This window comes from Apium graveolens, chromosome 8 (assembly GCF_009905375.1).
Source record: "Apium graveolens cultivar Ventura chromosome 8, ASM990537v1, whole genome shotgun sequence".
NCBI lineage: Eukaryota > Viridiplantae > Streptophyta > Magnoliopsida > Apiales > Apiaceae > Apium > Apium graveolens.
In genome coordinates this window covers 127,920,060-127,936,270 of record NC_133654.1, presented here as the reverse complement: position 1 = coordinate 127,936,270, position 16,211 = coordinate 127,920,060, and the positions used below count along the sequence as shown (strand labels likewise).

General features: G+C 35.8%; 1 protein-coding gene across 2 annotated transcripts; it reads right to left on the bottom strand.

The window, feature by feature from the left end:
- Positions 1 to 12,149: 12,149 nt before the first annotated feature.
- Positions 12,150 to 15,812, bottom strand: LOC141677570 (uncharacterized). 2 transcript variants are annotated; one of them, XM_074483564.1, is made up of 9 exons: positions 15,412 to 15,810; positions 15,211 to 15,322; positions 14,969 to 15,046; positions 14,409 to 14,772; positions 14,144 to 14,256; positions 13,815 to 13,979; positions 13,558 to 13,697; positions 12,590 to 12,682; positions 12,150 to 12,513 (listed from the first exon to the last, which is right to left on the bottom strand). In XM_074483564.1, exons 1-9 carry the CDS (start codon positions 15,507 to 15,509, stop codon positions 12,354 to 12,356), a joined length of 1,323 nt encoding a protein of 440 aa, XP_074339665.1. In that variant the 5' UTR covers positions 15,510 to 15,810; the 3' UTR covers positions 12,150 to 12,353. The 2 variants fall into 2 exon arrangements, 1 of the variants encoding a protein (XP_074339665.1); XR_012557469.1 differs by having other exon boundaries at positions 12,456 to 12,513; positions 12,590 to 13,470; positions 15,412 to 15,812.
- Positions 15,813 to 16,211: the final 399 nt, after the last annotated feature.

Sequence of the window (16,211 nt, the reverse complement as noted above, 5' to 3'; positions counted from 1 at the left end):
TTTAAACATAAGGGTACAACATGATCGTAAATAAAACAACATTTGTAAATATGCAATGGTACTGAAATAAATGTAAATGCTTAAATAACTGGAAATAAAATAAAGAAAACGTGCAAAAGATCATCTCATATATATATATAGGTAGAACACCAGCTGCAGGTGTCAGTGCTTGATACAAAAACCTATGATATAACAGTCATACTGCTACTACTATCAGTCAAAGTCAGTAACTATACTCATACAAACTAGTCATACAATACTATGCTGCCTCTATCTACAAAATATACATAATACCACACTCATCGATCTGCTAGTCTCAAAATCCTGGTGGCACGTGGCTCAACTCCTCCTGCAATACCTCTAGCACTGCCTCGGTAAGTCCTAATGCTCTGCGATATGCTGTCTCCACACTAAGATCCTGCTGTCTCAAATCAGTAAGCCGCTGAGAACTAATCCGGTGAATCTGATGTAGTCTCTCTCTCAGTATATAATCTGGTCGTAATGCTCTGACAGGACCATCTGCCTGCGTCTCATACAATCCAAGGATCTCTCTATACTGGTTCTTCCATGTAATCCTCTCCTCCCTCTCAGCCTGAAAGCGCTAGTAAGTCACTGTATGATGCTCACGAAGATCAGTGCTGGAACCTCGAGAAGGTAATGGTCCATCTACCACGATCTCATCCATAAACTCTGGCTGAGGAAACTGATAAACTCCCGGAACAGGTGCATAAATGGCTAATGGGGCAGGGAATAAGACAGGCTGCTCCATAGGTGCATACACTGGCGGCTCTGCCTCTGGCTCCATCTGTGGCATCTCTGGAATCTCGACTGGTGGCATAGGAATCTGAGGCTCTAAATCCTCCCACTGCGGAAGATTAACCATGTCAGGAATATCAAACATCGGAAACTCTAAAGGTGGAAAATCTGGTATCTCTGGCTCAAAATATGGAAAATAATCTGCAAAACCTGGTACCTCTGGGGGAAGTGGTATCTCTGGTGCTGGCTCAGGTGGCAATGGTGGAGGTAGTGGCAATGGAGGTAAGATCTGCTCTGACACTGGGGCTAATACCGGTTCATCCAATGGATCTGTCTCGGTCCTCTCCGTAGACGATGATAACGAAGCCATCTAATATACATAAAAATAATAACACAAAAACAATCAAATCACAATTCCTAAAACTCATAACTTCTAATCACATAAACAAACAATCCTAACACTCTTACTTCTATCCTATATTATTTTCCTATCTTATATTAGCCCTAACGTTCTTGTTTTCAAAGGTCAAACCTAAGCTCTGATGCCAACTATGGCACCCTCCAAATCCGGAGTATAGATTTGGGGCGTTATTAACAACATTTACCAACTAAACCTGCACAAGCGGAATATAAATATAATAATTATCCCGAACTATCACTACTCAGGATCTTTTAAGGTCTGAGTTGAAAACAAGAACCACATACTACACTTTGTTACAAACCCAACTAAATAAAACCTGTCTCAAGAACTCTCTTTGTTACAAAACTTTATTCTATCTACAATCTCACTACACAACTTTTATTCAAACTACACAAGACTTTTATTCAACCCAACATTACTACTTATCCTGCTACACCTGATCTGGAAATTCAAAGCTCTCTTCGGGTTTAGGAAGGAACACTCTTGGTATAAGAGGGTCCCGCTGCTTGACTCGCTTCTTGACTATGCGGGTCCTGATGGGTTTCATTCTCTACGTTAACTGTAAAACAATAGGAATAACAATAAAAAGGGATGAGCCAAAATTGCTCAACAAGCATGCAACAATATATATAGTATAAAGAAAGAGAAATGAGTGAACCAATAAGCTGTTGGTTGGAACAACCATCTGAATCTGTATAGGATAGTAATTTGCCAATGCTGGCGAGTACCAAATGAACAAGACTGGAAACAAGAACCAACATATGCACTATAACCTGCTGATCAGTCAGAATATAGTGCGGATCTATACCCAACTGCATAGACCCAACCAACATAAGGAGTACTCAGGCAACTATGACCTATTAAATAATGGTCTGGGTAAAACCCAGCCCGTATAGTAACCATCCAGTCCAAGGCTTAACATCCGGAACAATCGAAATGCTATTGATATATCCCAACACCAGGATATACCAGAGTATATGTAACAAGGGTAAATGAATTGAAATATGAACAAAGAATTCAATAAATTGGGTGAATCAAGAATTGAAATGAAATTGGAAACAAGCAATAATAATTGGATAACAGTGTATATGAACAATGATTATCAAAGAGAACTGATACGATAGAAAAGAAATATAAATCACTATTCTGAATTTAGAATAGGGGAAAAACTTGCCTTGCGTGTACTTAACCTGGTTTAACTCACCGCCTTCTGACCCTAGCTTGCTCTGCCTTGCTAACACTGAACAAATCATGGAAAGATAGGCGTTTAGATAACTTACTATATACGTGTATCTTGAATTGATAACACGCAACCTTATCGGTCTACCCATGCGTTTCTATCTGACTCGCATATATACACATACATTTATATAGCACATCTATTCACATAATCACGTAAAGCACGTAGCACATAAAGCACATAATCAATTTCTAGACTTATAATTATTTTTAGAATCAATTCTGGACTCATATCTGCATTACTAGTCTTATATGATTTTATTATAATTTTTCGGGATTTATTCGGCTCAATTATGGTCTATTAGCCTTGTTACCTAACCTAGTACCCAATTCTAGCATAACATAGTTGCTAAAATTGTAGTACCTATCAGAAACCAGCATATAGAGCATATTAACAAGAGATGAAGTTATTACATCAAAATTACTAATTTTCGTAGAGAAAACCTTGATAAAGGCATCACTGAGAAAACTCCATTCTTTTCTAAGGCCTTTTCTCTTAATACTGCCTAAACTAGTAGAATCAAGGGAATAGCCTATGGAATCTAACATGCTAGATACATCATTATCAGTGTGTGGTGTCATGGCATTGTTTTCAGATAATTTAAAACAGGACTGTATATCATCACAGTTAATACAGTAATCCTTACCTTTGAGAGAGAAAGAGATGGTCATATCAGTGGGGTTGAACTCATCAGTTGTCCAAATTTCCTCAACTACCCTCACAGTAAATCATTGGCGCTTCCAGCATTGCATAGCTCAGTTTACAGTTTTTGATGAAGTCCATCATCTTGTGATAATCTGAGTGGGCTTCATTCTTTTCCACCAAAGCTACGAAATTGTTTTTCTCATAGACAACCCCAGATTGGAACATTATCTTTACTAATGGTACCATTGTTGTGGGTAGAAGTTGCAGAGAAAAGTTGAGAGTTTTGGGAGAGAAAGAGAGTAAAAGCTTTTAAAAATTGCAAGAAAGCGTAATGTGAAAATAAGAATTTAAAGGGGCTTTTATACTTTCTCAAATTAAAACATAAAGAGAATGATTAAACAATATTTTTAAGTGAATTACAGCCGTTTGAGAATAAAAGAAAAACTGTATGTATTCTAAAAACTGTATTTAATACAACTACATACAACTGTATATATATATATATATGTATCAACGATTAAGAAAATAGAATCAACGGCTGTGACTCACTCAAAACGACTGATATGACACTTCAACGGATGAGGTAAACAGTTATTCGTTGAAGATTAACACAGTTTTATCCGTTGAAGGATAAAATTACCAGAAATGTATTTGTCTTTCGACGGATAATGGACATCCGTTGATAGAACAATTTTGACTTTCAACGGATAGGGAATATCCATTGATAGAATAAACATTACTTAAAGACAACTTTGTTCTTGCAACAAATTCATTTCAGGCTACATTATAAATTACAATTAGGATATGAGTTTAGGAATAATTAAGCATACCTAGCTCACTTACCAATCTTGTGAATGTTGATTCATCAAGTGGCTTGGTAAATATGTATGCAATTTGTTTTTCACTTGGAACAAAATAAAGTTCCACTGTACCATTTATCACATGTTCCCTTATGAAGTGGTACTTGATGTCAATGTGCTTGGTTCTTGAATGTTGCACTGGATTTTCAGTAATGGAAATGGTACTTGTGTGGTCACAGAATATTGGAATTTTGTCAACATTTAGCCCATATTCAAATAGTTGATTCCTCATCCATAATATCTGTGCACAGTAACTACCAGTAGCAATATACTTAGCCTCAGCTATTGATGTAGAAACATAATTTTGCTTCTTACTGAACCATGACACAAGCTTATTCCCTAGAAATTGACAGGTGCCAGTTGTACTTTTCCTGTCTATTTTGCAACCTGCATAATCTACATCTGAGTAGCCAATTAGATCAAAACCAGACTCTCTAGGGTACCAAATTCCTAGATTTGGAGTCCCTTTGAGATATCTGAAAATTCTTTTAATAGCAACTAAGTGAGATTCTCTAGGATCAGCTTGAAATCTAGCACAAAGACATGTAGAAAACATTATATCAGGTCTACTGGCAGTTAAATATAGAAGTGAACCAACCATGCCTCTATAGCTTGTAATGTCCACAGACTTTTCAGCCTTGTTTAATTCAAGCTTAGTGGCAGTGGCCATGGGAGTTTTTGCAGATGAACATTCCATTAAGTCAAACTTCTTTAAAAGATCATAAATATATTTAGTTTGACTAATGAAAATTCCACCACTAACTTGTTTAACTTGTAAACCAAGAAAATAAGTTAGCCCTCCCATCATGCTCATTTCATATTTACTTTGCATTAACTTAGCAAACTTTTTACAAAGTTTATCATCTGTAGAACCAGATATAATATCATCTACATAAATTTGAACAAGTATTGTAGAGCCATTAACATTTCTAAAGAAAAGAGTTTTGTCAACAGTACCTCTTGTGAAGTAATTATCTAGGAGAAATTTTGACAAAGTCTCATACCAGGCTCTAGGTGCTTGCTTTAGTCCATAGAGTGCTTTCAACAGATAATACACATGGTCTGGAAAATTTGGATCTTCAAACCCTGTAGGTTGGCTCACATAAACTTCTTCCTCCAATTCTCCATTCAGAAATGCACTCTTGACATCCATTTGATAGACTTTGAAATTGACATGGGCTGCATAGGCTAGAAAAATTCTGATGGCTTCAAGTCTTGCAACAGGAGCAAATGTCTCATCAAAATCTATTCCCTCTTGTTGAGAGTGGCCCTTGACAACCAATATAGCTTTATTCCTTATGACAATGCCATTTTCATCCATCTTATTTCTGAATACCCATTTTGTGTCAATAGAACTCTTGTTATTTGGCTTGGGTACCAGCTTCCATACTTTGTTCCTATCAAATTGATTTAGCTCTTCTTGCATAGCTAAAATCCAATCTGGATCCAATAGAGCTTCTTCCACTCTCTTAGGTTCCTCCTGTGATAGGAAACTACTGTATAGACATTCATCTTGAGTAGCCCTTCTAGTTTGCACCTTAGATGTTGCATCACCAATGATTAGTTCAAAGGGATGATTCTTGGTCCATTTCCTTTGAGGTGGTAGATTAGCTCTAGATGAGGTGACCTCAGTATTGTCATGATGTGAGATAGAGTGTTGATTGGTTGAAACTACCCCTGAGTTATTGGTCCTTTGCAAGGAACTGGGAGTTCTATCAACTGATGATGTAAATTGATTATTCGTTGATGAACTATGATCAATGGATGCTCCATTATGTACTTCAACGGATGATGCACTTTGTCTTTCAATGGATGTTGCATTACTTCTGTCAACGGATGCTGAGTTATGACTTTCAACTGATGCAGCATTTTGTGCATTATCCAAAGGCAAATTTTGAATCCTTTTTGAAGTGTCTTCTTCATCATTCTCATCTTCACTATCATCACAATATATCTCAATGTTGTCAAATTTGAGTCCTTCATGATGTCCCTCATCTGTTAGTCCAACAATCTTTTTATCATCAAACACAACATGCACAGATTCCATAACAATGTTGGTTCTTAGATTGTAGACCCTATATAATTTTCCAACAGAATAACCAACAAATATCCCTTCATCAGCCTTTGCATCAAACTTGCCTTTGTGATCAGGTTGGTTCCTTAGAATGTAGCATTTGCAACCAAAGACATGAAGGAAGTTTAAGGTTGGTTTTCTTTTTTGAACAATTGATAGGGAGTCATGCCTTTTGCCTGATTGATTAGAGAAATATTCCGAGTGTAACATGCACAGTTAACAGCCTCAGCCCAAAAATATATTGGGAGTTTTGACTCTTTAAGCATTGTTCTTGCAGCTTCAATTAGTGATATGTTCTTCCTTTCCACCACACCATTCTGTTGTGGAGTCCTTGGAGCTGAGAACTCATGCATGATCCCATTTTCTTCACAGAACAACCTCATGGTAGAATTCCTGAACTCAGTTCCATTGTCACTCCTGATGTTCCTTACTTTGAAATCTGGATGGTTGTTGACTTGCTTGATATGATTGATAATGATTTCACTAGCTTCATCCTTTGATCCAAGAAAATAGGTCCATGAAAACTTTGAGAAATCATCTACAATCACTAGGCAATATCTTTTCTTTGAAATTGACAATACATTGACTGGTCCAAAAAGATCCATGTGTAGCAGTTGTAATGGTTCATCAATTGCTGATTCAAGCATCTTACTGAATGATGCTTTCTTTTGCTTTCCTTTCTGACAAGCATCACACAGTCCATCCGTTGAGAATTCCACTAGAGGCATTCCTCTAACTAAGTCCTTTTTGACTAGATCATTCATTGTCTTGAAATTCAAATGGGACAGCTTCTTGTGCCATAGCCAACTTTCATCTTAACTTGCTTTGCTGAAAAGACAAGTAATTGATTCTGCATGTGTAGAGTTGAAGTCAGCCAAGTACACATTCCCTTTTCTAACTCCAATTAGAACCACTTTGTTTTCCTTCTTACTGGTAACAACACGGGCTTCTGAATTGAAGAAAACAGTATTCCATATGTCACATAGTTGACTGATGCTCAATAGATTGTGTTTGAGACCATCAACTAATGCAACTTAAACAATGATGACATTTTCCTTTGAAATCAAGCCATATCCCATAGTGAACCCTTTGATGTCATCTCCAAAGGTTATGCTAGGGCCAGCTCTCTCCTTGAACTCTGTGAGCAGGGTGAAATCTCCTGTCATGTGCCTTGAACAACCACTGTCCAAGTACCATAGATTCCTTCTTTTTCCCTGCACACAACAAAATCAAATCAAGTTGATTTTGGTACCCAAGTTTCCTTGGGTCCAGCCTTGTTAGTCTTTTTCCTAGACTTCACACTTCCTGTACCTTTTGAATTAGGTAACTTTGAGTCAACCTTGATCTCAGATGTAGTTGGTTGAAGTGTAGGGTTAGTCACAGAATCATTTAGTACATTTGGTTGAATTTGATAAGACATAGATTGTGCAAACATATTATTCCACATAGGCATGTTGTATGGCATTTGAGGCATACTAAATGCAGCAAAATAAGGATTATTAACATATGGCATATTTGCAAAATGTGCATGTGGATTCTGTTGAGACATAACAGGCATAACATGCAGTGGTGACATAGACATGTTAGGCATGGAAGGAGTTAAAGGCATGGGAGCATTCTTAACAGATTTGCAGTTAGCAGATAGATGATTAACACTACTACAATGCACACAACTTTTTCTAGGAGCATACTTATCAGGTGTGTAATTGTTATATTTGTTAATCCCTACCTTCCCATTTCTATTAGATTTTCTTTTAGTTTTCTTTTTATCCTCAACCAACTTAAGCCTATTTTTCAACTGATCTAAAGTCATGTGTCCTATATTCACCTTACTGGCATCTTTGGATGTGCTAGCTTCTTCTTTGACAAAGTTCTTGGAAGTTGAACCAAACTTCTTACTGAGATTTTTCAGATTATCCCTTTTAGAATCATTTGCTTGTTTCAATTGATAAGCCTTCAACGGATGCTCCTTTTCTTCCTTCAACGGATGACTCTCATCATTCGTTGATTCCACATCCGTTGACAGTCCATCAATTAATTCAATTTCCTTTTTGTTTTTCTTCCAGGCATTCTCACAGAGTGATTCAATTCCTTGAACCTTGACAATTTGAGCACTAACATCCCTAGATGTTTTCCAGGCCTTGATTACCTCTTGCTCACGTTCTAGTTGTTTAGAAAGAACTTCTACTTTCTTAACAGACTCTTCTAGTTCACTCTCAACAGATAAGCATTTGATTTTAATCTTTTTCAAGCTCAATTACCTTACCTTCTAACACAACATTCCTATCACTTAAAAACAGATTATTCTTTTTAATTCTCGTGTTCTCTTTAGCCAGTGATTTAAGGGAAACACGTAAATGATATAATTCATTGGACATATCATTTATAGCTTCATTGCATTCATTTTTAGAAAGCTGAGAGAGGTCAGTAGTGATTACCTGGTTGCTTGATGAACTAGTTTCATTTTCATCAAAATTAGCCATCAGGGCTAAGTTGACATACTCCATATCATCATCTTCATTGGCTCCATCAGCTACCCAGACATTTTCCAGAGTCAGAAAAGCCCTTTCCTTTTGTTTGAGCAATTTGAAATATTTCTTTTTGTAATCCACTTGCTTAAATTTCTTCTTTTCAGAAGTTGGCTTTCTGCACTCACTTGCAAAGTGTCCACTTGTGTCACAGTTATAACACTTGAACTTAGATTTGTCCACCATGTTCTTGTTTGGCTTAGTGGCTCTAGTATTTTTCTTGAATTTCATCTTTGCAAATTTTCTGGACAGAAAATCCATATGTTCATCAACATCATCAGAGTCATCTTGACTGGAATTGTCTTCAACCTCAGCTGCTTGCTCCTTTCCCTTGCTTGATTCTGATTTGCTTGTGCCAATTTTGAGACTTGGCATTGTCTTTTCTTCATTCCTGGCTTCAGTTCTCTCATTTTCAGCTACAAGTGCAACTGATCCACCTTTTCTCTTTCCCTTCTCCAACAGCTCATCTTGCTCCATCTCAAGTTCATAGGTTTTCAAAATTCCATATAATCTTTCAAGTGTGAAGTCCTTATAATCTTGAGAATTCCTTAGTGAAACAGTCATAGGCTTCCATTCCTTTGGTAGAGACCTCGGAAATTTTAAGTTGGAATCCTTGACTTGGTACACTCTGCCATACAGCTTCAATCCATTCAACGGTTTCTGAAATCTATTGAAGGTATCATTCAATGATTCTCCTTCATCAGAATGAAAATATTCATATTGTTAAATGAGAAGCTGCATTTTGTTTTCTCTAACTTGTTCAGTACCTTCACAAATAAGTTGTACAATATCCCAAATTTCCTTAGCAGTTTGGCTGTTAATGACATTATCAAACATATCTTTGTCTAGGCCATTAAACAGAATGTTCATGGCCTTCTTGTCCTTGTGAACCTCTTCAATATCTTCATCAGTCCATTCTGCTTTTGTCTTGGGAATAGACTGTCCAACAACAACTGTGGCAGCGGCAGCTGTGGCCACTTTGTGAGGGATGTGAGGACCATTCTCAATGCAGTTTATGTAGCTTTCATCTTGAGAGAGAAGATGTAGATGCATCTTCACTTTCCAGTGATGATAATTATCTTTTTCCAGGATTGGAATCTTCACTCCAATATCCTTTTTACTCATGATGTTAGTAGAATAGATTTTTAAACTCTTTGTATGTCAAGAGCTTGCTCTGATACCAATTGTTATTCCCAAGGAACTAACAATGAGATTTACAGAAGGGGGGTTGAATGTAAATCTCAAAAAAATTTCAAGTTTTGAGCAGTTTCAAAAGCTAAGTGTATGATGAACAGATGTGTGTGAATTGCTTTGAGCGGGTTCAGACATATGTATATTCAAGACACAAATGTAAAGAACACAAAAGCTTTAAAAACTTTTCTGGTGGATTTGTTGTTCCACCAGAGATGTGTATTTCAGAAAATCTGTGATACAAAGAATTGTTCATAGCTGCTTCCTAGTACAAACTAGATGATTTTCTCTCTATGTTTTTCTAAACAGCTCTGGAAAATTCACATTTAATTACTAGCTGCAACTTGGTTTATATATCACCAAGTTTACAAGTGAAGACAAAGATAAAATACAATTATAAAATAGTTTTTCACATGTTTCTTCTTCATTTCTCTATCCAATGTAATCTAAGATAATCTGTGAATCTTTGAATACTTCCTTGTTTGCACCAGAATGGAAATGCTGCTTTTTCTTGATTCTTCCAAGAGGTTACCACATTCCAATTGTCTCTGTTAACCCATGTGCCTCTGTCAGCTTATGAATTGTCACTATCAACTGTTATGGAACTGAGCATCCGTTGAAGTTTTCATCCGTTGATGGGTTTATCCGTTGATGCTTTAGTGACATCCGTTGATGCTTTAACAGTTGAAGCTTTATCCGTTGATGCACTCATCCGTTGATGGATGTTATCCGTTGAAGTTTTAGAGACATCCGTTGAAGCTTTGTTTCTCATCCGTTGAAGGCCTTTAATCTATCAATTGATACTACTTCATTTATATAAAATTACAAGGCATGAAATATTTACAATTAGCCCACCTATTTGCGTATCAACTAGTAGTCAACATGACTTATAATTTCCCACAACTTCTAAGAATTATAACTTAAATACAGAGACTGAAATGTGCTAAAATACTAAACTTATTTCTAAGTAAAGCTACTCCATCAACGGATAGCCAAAGTGGTCTTATCCGTTGAGGCTACAAACACTAGATTTTCTACTTAAGTGATTTGTTTAACTTATCATTAAACTAATACATATATTCCTAACAGTTTCAATTACGCTTCTCATTATCATTATCGATCGACACGTCACTAGGACGAAATACTTTACTTAAACATTCATTTCATACAATCACTCATATTTCACATTTTATATTCTTTAAATCCTTATTAGGACATGTTCCATTCTACCTGACGGCCCGACAACACAGCTTAACTCCTAAGCTGACTCTTTAAATTGGAACGTTTTTATTTACGCTCCTATATTCTATTATACAACAACGACAATTAATCAACACTTAATCACATAATTATAATCACATCACATAAAACATATTTTATTGATTTAATTACGTCACAAAATTTTCAGTCTTCACAAGTATCCTTTAGGGTGGATAAAATTAAATTAAAGAAAATTCTATTTTGTCAAGTACAAAGACTTGCATTGGGTTGAAATTAATATTACTCTCTCCGTTTCGAATGACATGTTTGATCCATTTCCAAGAAATTTAATTTTTTAAGAAAACACATTTCTAAGCCCAACATCCATATTCATGCCTATGGCTGTAATAATAATATTATTTTAACCAGTTGGAGTATTAGTAATGGACACATATTTTTTTAATCATATGTGAGCCAAGTTCACGGGCTTACCCAGCGTACAAATTATACTACAACTCCTATTATCGATAGATAAATTGGGTTGACACTCAATAATTATGAGTTCAATCCATTACATTACATAATAACATAATGAATATATTATCGTCGAAATAGAGTGAGATGAGTGAAATTATTTTTTGAATCGAACTGGGAAAACATTCGGATTGACTCATATTCTTTTATCGGGCCCAAATATTTGTTTGAAGCTCAAAATTAAATCAAAGCATAACCGAGCCCGTGTAATCAAATTATGTTCGAACCGGTTCCATTCAAATTATAACATTAACTCGTACCAATTCCCAAACTCAAACTCTCTAGTAAACTCCAATGGTACAAACCCTTAGCTAAAAAAAATCTAGATGATATTTACGTGACATATTTATGCCATGTTTAGAGAATATATAAAAAAATTAACACTCCAATCATGTATCCCCTTGACAAAAAATATAAATAATCAAATTTGGTTGGCCATATTTATCGAATCAAAAAAGCATTTAGATATAATTTTACATAATCATAAATAGACGAAACGCCATTGAAGTAAATATCAAAACCCTTAGCTAAAACTTTAAATAATCATGATAGCCAACCATTTTACATATTAGTATTGGAGATGCTCTTACTGGAACTTAAATTATGTTGAACTCTGTTATAATTTATATGATTACCCTTCTATAATCCCAGCACATCAGATGATGAAACCAAATTTAAAGGAGATTTTTTGTATCATGGAGACATGGCTGCTTTAAATCACCAACCAGAACATTACAAATGTCTCCCATATATACATAATAGTACAGATCATACTACAAAATTATCCCCCACTAAGTGATTAGGTACCAAGATCTCAACTTATCAGTTTTATTAATTATCTGATCTCTGCGACCATTAAATGCAACAAGGTTGGTCAGCATTACTAAGATGTTTAACAAACATATCAAGTAACTGTTAACCGACCTTTATGCCCCAAATATTTCCATGATGACTCAAGCCTCAACAAATGCAATTTCTCTACAAAAGGTTCCAGAACTTCTGCTTCTTCCTCTGGGGCAAATGCCATGCAGATGCTAAGTTCCTGAACTGCCTCCTCGTAGTCCCTGGTGCTCACGATTATCAACACCGGATGTAATGGAAAAACACAGAGCAGATTATAATAGTATCAAGAAACTTTACCTATCAAAATACAACATCATGCCGTGGTCTCTCCTTAAAGCCCAATTATGTGGCTGCAGGATAAGCAATTTCTCTGAAGCCATGATAGCCAGCCTAGGGAAAGAATGGAGCATTGCATGCATAATGTTATTCCAGTGCACAACAATTTACACATTCGAGTTTCATACAGTCGCGAACACTTGTTAGATTTCTAATTAAGTTGAACATTATTACATTATAGCTTAATTACAAAGTAATATCGGACTGAATGCTTCACACTTACTGGTCAAAAAAAAACATAAAAGAGAACATATGCATAGTTTAGTAAAAAACAAGAAACTAAACTGAAACTACCTTATGTATGGGTTAGTCACAAAGTTATATAGACTCCCTTCTTTGTATGTTTTAATCTCTGAAAGTAAACTACCAAATTCCCTTCATTTGTGTATATTAGTATAGATACATAGATCAGTTGTTTTAGTAGTCATGGTCATGCACATGAACAAAAAAAGAGTGCATGCACATATGATGCATTGTAATCTACCAGAAAATCCCAAGCAAGAACGCATAGCGGGGGAAGTACACATTGGATGCTATATATGGACTAATATTCAGTTGTTAGACAGATTCCTTTGTTGTATTTATATTGATAGTGAAGTAAATTGATCCTTCGATCACTGGAGGCTTATAAAAGTAGTGGAATGAGACAAAAACCGAGATATGCATCAATGTCTAATTCTAATATAAGTCTGCATTTTAGGAGTTAATATTATATTCTCAAGCATCGGATCAGATTGGTAAAACATTTCGGACAAAACAGTAACACATAAGAAAACTTAGACTATATAAGATTTAGATTCTCCGCTTTCTCAAGCCAATCCTGCAATATTAGCATCTTGAACCTGTAGGGACAACACAAACAGCGCCTGCATAATCAGGAAATAGAAGAGTTGCAGTAACAAAGATAAAAAATAGTATCAGAAGTGTACCTTAAATCCCGAGGCCTCAATAAAGGGACATCTGAACTATCACTTTTGTTAAATTTGTCATTTGCATCATAAACAGGTCTAAGTGGAGATGTCAGCATCAATCCATGATTTATTCGAGAAGCACGTTTCCAATGAAGCCTCTACAATTTTTACAAGTTTTTCGACGTCAAATTCGTTGTTATGATTGATTAAGATATTAAGAAATTGTGTCTTTTCAGCAGTGACCCTATAAAGTATTAGTGGTTAATGATGCTTACAATCATATTGGCCAAGGCGATCCCAATTATGTCTCTATTTGTCGCAATATCGAGCCCTAAAAGTGAATCGCTGTTTAGGTCTGAAGCCTTTGATCTCGGGTCCTCCACACACCTTCCATTAACAACCCCAAACAGGCTCCGTCCAGAGGATATCTTAAAGAGCTCCTATTAATCGATAAGAATGTAGATTGTTGTTAGTCTGTAAGCTTTGAGTGATTAAAGGTATTTATGGCTTGTAAGACTTGAAGCAAGCATCATCAAAAAGATTGTAAAACACAACACTATTAAAAAGAAGAAAAAATCACTTATGCGGCTCAAGAACAACACACCTCAGGATTTTCGGTCTGGGGCCAAATCAAAAATTCTTCTCCAACTCGAGATCCCACGACACTTAAATTAAGTCTTCGACAAACCTCAATGTAAATGATGCTCAGCATAATTGCTGCCAGAGTTTGATCACAGTGTTAACCATGCATTATATATATCACGCAATAGAACATATACATAATTTATCTTGGATGTTAAAATATGGACTTAAAAGATTATAAGCAAACAAGCTGAAGATGTGTAGGAGAAAGCAGACACAAAAATTACCGCTTCCACATCCGGATCTTAACACTGAATGCATGTAGGAACACTTCGAATCAACTATAACAGGGGACCTTTGGAAACCTCGGGACTCAAAAAGAACTATGTTCACAGCCTCCAATACTTCAACCAAATGACAACCTATATCCCTTGAAACTAGCTCAGCCCTAACTTCCTTGGCAATGGCATCCAATTCCTCCAACCACTGGGACATATTTTTTCCATCCAAGGGAATTGCATCAATGGTATTCCATTCTTGAGAACTCGATGCACCTGAAGCACCTCGTCTTTCATTTTCAAGAGAACGAGCATCCATTTCCCGATTATAGGCCATAAATGCCTCATCTTCAGCAGCAACATAAAGTAAGGCCTGGAATTGAAGTTGAAAGAAAGTAAACATATTTCTAATGAAAAATAACAGCGTACACTGAGCTACCATTAAAAAAAACATCAGTTTGTTGTATCTCTTTTCAAATTCTCAACCGCGCCAAAGTAACCAAACAGCTATGCAAACTTGATCTAGAATACTCATTAAGTGGCGGTAAATGACAATGAAAGAAATATACCTTAGCAAGTGAGATGTCTTTGTCCTTGGACCGAAAAGATATCTCTTGTGTAAATTTTTCCCTGGCAACCTTATGTACCTAGCAATATACATCCAATATATTACTAGAGTACTCGACTAACAACATAAAAAGGGGCCAACCCGAGTACATAAAATACAAAAATGAAACACACAAAAGCCAAAAAAATAAAAATGCACAATAAAATTGAGTAACAAAAAAGTGGACAAATAATGAAATCATACCTCATGGTAAATAGAAAATTTATGGTTAGTGGTAAAAGCAGGAGAATCAGCCAAACCCACAAGGCTGAACTTGCCTTTGTTTTTGGATTGTGTATTCAAATCATAACCAAGCCTAATTGTGGTAATAATACAAAACAATATAAATAATGAGAATATGAAAATTGTAGAAAAAGAGTGGAGAATTGTACAAAGATGATGTACCTGCAAATGCGAGAAATGGAAGAAAAGGCCATTGAAGCATTAGCAATACTACAAGTCATCTTCTGATTAGACAATCCAGAGAATGGTGAAACTAACATCCTTGATTTGTGTTTACAACAAAAAAGGAGCAGACTTTAAAATGTAAAAATGAAAAGCAAGCAAAAGGGCTAAAACAGTGAAGAAACTCAAGCATATTCTAGAGCAGATAGATACTTAAAGAAGCAAGCAAGAGCACATAAAATTCACACAAAAATCAGTATTTCCAAAGGACAAGGAAGAAGGGTGAAAGTGAAAGTGAAAGTGATGAAATAAAGAAATAATAGTGGAAGCTGACACTAAAACCAGAAACCCCAAGAACCATGGTATTCGTATCGAGTGGGAATGGATGTTGTCATGTGTCCCTCATTAATGGAAGGTGTACTAATAATAATGTAATTATTATTATAATTAAGTTAAACAAGCCAAAACAATCTTTTTATTTTTGTTGTTTTGTTGAGGTTAGGCTAGGATTGCTGGATTGGACAACATGAGTTTGGTATTCTTGTTGCAGACGTCAACACAGTGCTTTTCGGAAAAGTGTTTTCGGACAAAAAGCTGATATTAGAGAAAGTAAGTGTCCATTTTTTAGAAAAAACTGTTTTTTAGCTGTTGCACGAAACAGATGTTGATTTCACCATCAAATATTATCAAAAACATCATTATTTTTAATTTTTTGCACCAAAATATATACGTATCAAAAAAATTACCAAACAGTCATCTAATTTTTACAACGACACTTTTTTCGGCGGCATTTTTTCTAA